This window comes from Zonotrichia albicollis, chromosome 7 (genome assembly GCF_047830755.1).
Source record: "Zonotrichia albicollis isolate bZonAlb1 chromosome 7, bZonAlb1.hap1, whole genome shotgun sequence".
Classification (NCBI taxonomy): domain Eukaryota; kingdom Metazoa; phylum Chordata; class Aves; order Passeriformes; family Passerellidae; genus Zonotrichia; species Zonotrichia albicollis.
In genome coordinates, this window is record NC_133825.1 from 43566926 (window position 1) to 43572925 (window position 6000).

The 6000-nt window shown below is 35.1% G+C and overlaps 1 protein-coding gene across 2 annotated transcripts in view; it reads left to right on the forward strand.

The window, feature by feature from the left end:
• Nucleotides 1–5486, forward strand: part of ATRNL1 (attractin like 1) — a 438168-nt gene extending 432682 nt beyond the window's left edge. For both annotated transcript variants that reach the window (XM_074545284.1, XM_074545285.1), the window contains one exon: nucleotides 1705–5486. In XM_074545284.1, the coding sequence (XP_074401385.1) occupies nucleotides 1705–1829 (125 nt within the window). In that variant the 3' untranslated portion in view covers nucleotides 1830–5486. The remainder of the gene's footprint in view (nucleotides 1–1704) is intronic.
• The last annotated feature ends 514 nt before the right edge of the window (nucleotides 5487–6000 follow it).

A 6000-nucleotide genomic window follows, 5' to 3' on the forward strand; every position in this document is an offset into this window, starting at 1 on the left:
GCAATTTTTTTGAAACTTAAGAAAGGTAATGTTACCAGTGTGCAATAGCATAGATTTTGCAGAATCCTGGAAACCTGAATTAAATCTGACCATAAATCTAATACTATGAAAGGAGACTGTAGCAACACTTGTTAGTGAAAAACTAATTTTTGCACAGTTTCTTAGTAGATAAGAGCTGTAATGAGGGACTGCATGAAAAGTATTGCAAAATTGGAATCTGTGTAATAGATAAATTGAGTTTGATATTGGCGGAGATAAGGAATAGAGAGTGCCTGTTAAACATGGTGAAAAGTGTTTTCAAAGGTTTCCTTGGACAGTGGTGGTGTTACTAGCTGGAGAATGAAAGGTTTTGGGCTGCATGGAGAACCAGCAGCATCCTTATCTACATTTTGGGTATATGTAGATGGGGTTTTTGTGGTTTGTTTGTAGTAGAAAGTATAAATGATGTGAATACTCCTAATCCATTTGATTTCAATATCACCTGTGTGAATTTAAAAGCCTAGAACTACCCTGTATTAAGTGTTTTGTTAATCACAGCATTTTAGAAGTCACTAATTTCTAGAAAGGATGCAGTAGCAAGGAAATGGAAGAGTAAATTCTTAAAATATTAGCTTCTTAGGTCTGGAAGGGAAGCAGAATGAGGAGTGGCTGAAGTCACTCGGTCTGTTCAGCCTGGAGGAGAGGAGACTGTGGAGAGACTTCACAGCAGCTCCAGCTTCCTCATGAGGGGAAGACCCAAGAGAACCGCCTGAAGTTGTGTCAGGAGAGCTTTGGGTTGCATATTAGAGAAAAATACTGCATTTAGAGGATGGCTGGCACTGGAACAGGCTCCCCAAGGGCAGAAGTCACAGCACTGACAGTTCAAGAAGGACATGGACAATGCACATGGTGGGATTCTTGGTAATGTCCTGTTCTGGGCCAGAAGCAAGACTTGATTATCCTTGTGGGTCCTTTCCAACTCAGAATTTTCTGTGTTTCTACGATTCCTAAGCATGCTGGCCTGTGCCCTTGGCAGTACCCTGTTAAGATTACAACAGGCCGTGAAATATCAACAAATTAACCAGAATCCAAACCAGAAGAGTTTTGGTGAGTTGAAAACACTTAGAATGTACCCAGGCCATCATGGTCCATTACTTCTTTACAGATCTGTGCTTTCTAGAAAGATATTTTCATATCCTTTTGTGGTAAATATTAACCTCTGGATATTCCCCAATTAAAGGGGCATATATATATATATATATATATATAGCAAAGGCAAATATTCAGGGATACAATGTTATCCTAACTGAAATTTCTGTTTCTCATTTTCTGATTTGATGATTTTATAAATTTCTAAATGCAATGCACATATATTTAATATGAGAAAATTCATGTCAGAAAGCTTCTGGTCCACATAAATGGAAAATGGTCTTAAAGAGAGGTCATGCTAAGATCACACAGCAAATCAATAAAAGACACAAGTGGAGCTCAGTTCTCCTTATATCCAGTCTGGTGTCTTAACTGCATCTTTTTCCTTCCACTGTCTCTTCACTGTTACCAAGAGGCATTTAAGAAAGTGAGAACTTGTTATCTGACTTTGAAATGAAACTGATCACTTCTGGGAAAGTACATAAACTTGCCTTGAAAGAAACCATCACGCTGCTCTGGAATTCTTCTCAGGAAAGCTGAGCATTAAATTTTGTTTTTCTTTTATTTATCTTACAGGTCTTGCAATTGCAAGTGCTCTGATAGACATTTCACAACAGAAGCCTGCGGACTGTAAAGATAAGAGTTCAGGAGTCAGAAATCGAAAACATCACCTTTCAACACGTCAAGGAACTTGTGTCTGAGAGTCAAAAACTACAATTGTATATTCTGTAATGTTTTCTTTTTAAATGGCTTCCATTGAAAGCTATACTACAGCCTCAGTTTTTATGGAGGCAAATCTATGGATGAACACATGAGGTACTGTGCTCTGTTTTAGTCACACAGCCTGCTATCCCCCAAAGCAGAACTAACTTCTGGTAGGTATCAGCATGCTTGATGAGCTTTAATAAAGAGTGGATCCTGGTAGCAACAAAAACCAAAATAAAATACCGAGTATTCTTAATCCTGAACATATCAGAGCAGGGAAAAATCCTTGGACATATCTAGGAGAAACTTCACTTTTTTTTTTTTTGTAATGAAGAAACAAATTGTATAATTGAAAACTGAGCAAATTCCAGGAATCTAAAGGAAATCTTTGTATCGCTTAATGTAACAATGGGAATTGTACAGTTCTTTCCTTGTAATTGGCATTAAGATTTCTTTCCAGCAAGCAGAAACTAAAGAGAATCGTTTGGATTTAAGTGGTTTTTTATCATTGCCCAGAAGAGGTAGGCAGCTTTTAGCAAAGGTGTATTCCAAGAACACCACCTGTAATATTTGAAAGATAATTCTATTAAATACTATGACTTGAGCATTTAATGATTATTTTTCTTTACATTGGAAAAAACTCATTAACATAATTTGGGCTGCAGAAGAGTGATGGGTGGGCTTTCTTTTCTGTACCTCAGAGTTTGTCCTGAATTAGGGATATTTTACAAAGAGGGTTCTCCATGCCAGCTAAATGATCAGCAAAATTAATTGAGCATGGAAAAGCTGGTTTACAATATTTTTTCCCAAGAGAGTCTCCAAGACTGCAAATCTAAGGAGAGTTGAACATGCTGTTATTCAACCTGCTCCCATTTCAATATTGAAATTTTCTAGTATCTGTATATTGTCCTGACCTGTAAGCAGAAGAGATTAATCCCAGTCAGCACTTTGGCCCTTGTTTTTATAATAAAGTGTGGATATTTTTCCCCTCACAACTGCAGAATTTCATCTCATTGTCACTTCAGCACTTGTTAAGGAATTGCCCTATATAAATAAATAAATGTTTAAAAATCCATCTTGCTGCCAACATTAGCTGTCAAATCCCACAACCAGTGTGGAACCTCACACAATCAGTACTCAGCAACAAAAAGCAGATGAAAGAATTTCCTTTGTGAAGGACTTTGGTCCTTTGGGGGCTCAGTAACCACAACAGATAACCTGGCAACCAGCTTTAATAGCCCTTGCTCTTTTTATTTACTCAGAATTCATGCACATAGAAAAGAGTAAGAGAATGCTAAGGGGCAGGTAGCAGATGTGTCATATTCTCATTTATGCATTGCACACTGACAGAGTGTAATATGAAACCAGTAGTTTTGTACAAGCTTGTTGAAAGTATAGTTTCTCAACTCCAAATTTGCCACCATCCTAGTACAGGAGAGTGATACAGAGGTTTAAATGTCTCATGTAATGATAGACTTTTGGTAAATATGAAAGATATAAAAAAGATAATTGATGTTTACTACTTTATCTGTATTTTTTATGTTCTTTTTATTTCAGAAAGATGATGACATTTTACTGTTTATAGTTGACTTCATAGTTACTTGCATGCCATGGTGGTGCAGTAGCAGTAATAAAGCCCTGTTGTGAGTTGTGTTTATTTCCTAAAGCCATTCATACATACAAGTACTCAGCTTAATTTGGATGAGGACTAAATGTAAAAAATAATTATTAAAAAGGAACAATTGTACAGTATGTAGTTATATCTTATACAGGAGTATTAGGTTGCATCTAGCCATGACTGCTCTATTGTTTTGATAAATTATGCACTTATGAATTATGGTATAATTATTTCTTATACTGGCATGATTGTTTCAGTATTTTCATATCTTAAAATAAGATTATTATCTTAAAATAATACCATCTTGTGACTTTTATTGCCTATTCTGACCTCATATAACCTAAAACTTTAAAAATTCATTTTTAAAGGTTCTGTTGGGAACTTCGAACCAGTGCTACTTAGCCTAGTGAAAAAATTGTCCTTTGAAAACAGCCCTTTCTGCCAGTTTTAAAGTTAATCTGTTCAAGTGAATATAAACTGATGGGACTGGTTTACATGATGCACACACTTAGGAAAAAGAAAGAGCCACTTGTCGGGAATATATTCCAAACTCTGTGTTATCCTCAATCTAAGCGTTTCACATAAGAATTATACAGTGTGTTTTGTGAATGTACTGGAAACCCCATCCACAGAAAGACCATCCAGTCCTGTAGGAGAGCTGTGACTGTGCTCACTCATACAGGATCACATTCCTCTGTATCTCAAGCAGAGTTTGATAAATACTTGAAAATCAGGTGTGAGTTTTAAAGGGATAAAATATTTTACTGCACATTGAAGATAGGCAAATAGCCATCAGCCATTTTACTGTGTTTTCAGGTAAAATTGTTATTTTACTCTACAAGAAAAGCATGTTTTTCATGGGATCATTCAGCATTTCCCTTCACTCTGAGAATTTTTTTTCTAAAGTGTCTTTCTACTCCCAGGATCCCTGATTGCATGCAAATTAGTAAATTAATATAATAATGAAGTAAATAAAAAAATACTTATCTAATGGCCACACTTAAGAAGTTTGCAAACACTTACCAAAGCTTTCTTTTTGGAAGGTATAAATAGCATAAATGTCTGATAACTACATTTTGTTAGTTGTTGACAAGTGCAAACTTTTTGGTAATGACCACTGTACATCAGATGAGATGTTTTATGAACAGTCCCATTATGATTGTGTCAAGAAAAGGCCATATTTTTTTTAACCCTGTTGTCCAATTCAACTTTGGAACCCTTTCTTATAGTCAGAAAATGTTGAATGGCCTGTTTTACTCTTAATGTGATTTATATTGGATGAAAAATAAAAAAGTGCTGTTCTGGTAAGTAAGGCCCAGTGAAGTTCTGATTGTCAGGATTCAACCTCCCCCTCCTCAGTCTGTGGATTCTGCTGAGGGAATTCCAGCAGCCAGAAATTACTGTTCCAAATATGAGATAGCCTGTCCATGGTAACATGGGTTTAGTACTTCAGTTCCTCTTTGTATTTCTATATTTATATAAAATCCTGAAACTATTTCAATTGAATTTGCACACTTCAGAATATTTGCTTCCATTCATTACATTCCTATGAAATGTAATGAATTTTTTTTTCACCTGTTCAAAAAAAAAAAGGTTATCAGTATGTCGCCACTATTAAAATTATTTAATAAAAAAGGTCAAATTTTTGACATGTTAAGGCATGAATATACCATTAAAAAACATTCAAATTCATCTGATTTGAGAATTTTAATAGCTGACTGCTCTTTTTATACATAGAGTTTTCTCTCATCTTCCCAAATCAAAAGCATTTTGACAATTTCAGATTGGGGTATGGAATTTGTTATGTGTAAAATCTGCAGCAATAATTTTTTTCAAAATAATTTAATGTATAGGCTGGAATCCTGATGGTAAGAATTTTAGTTTGGGATCACTTTAACAGATGTTCAATCTTCATGCATTATAATTTTCCTGGATTCATATAAATTATAAAATCATTATGTATCTAATTTCATTATCAATTTTTTAAAAGGCATCTGAAAGGTTTCTTGACAATAAAGAAAAATTCTCTCTTAAAGGTGATTTACAATCCCTCTTTTTTATAAACAAAGTTGTGCTGTTCAGAATGTTCAACATTACTGGGGAAAATGAAATAAATTAACTGTATTTTTTCCACTCTCTAAGGTGCAGAATTACCTGAAAAGGTGCCGTTTGCTGATACATATTTCAGATCTAGAATAAAGTATGGAATATCCAAGGCTATTTTAGGTGCTTATAACAAATAATTACAAGCCCAGAGATGTCTGCAGGTGGCCAGAAGTTCCTGTGCTCTCTTCAGTTTTAATTCCTCTTTAAATACTAACAACAGAGCACAAAAATGGCAAAAAAAGTCCTTGCACATTCTGGGCTTGTACAACTCAGGGCCATACATATGTTGTTTCAGCTTTTCCTTATTTAAGGCTATTTTATTTTCATAAGGATTGTTTCTATTTCTATATGACTGCCTGTATGGCCACATGTGGCCATTTCCATGGCTGCAGGTATTTCTGATATGAAAAATCATCATCTTGTACATATAGCTGGAAATCTAG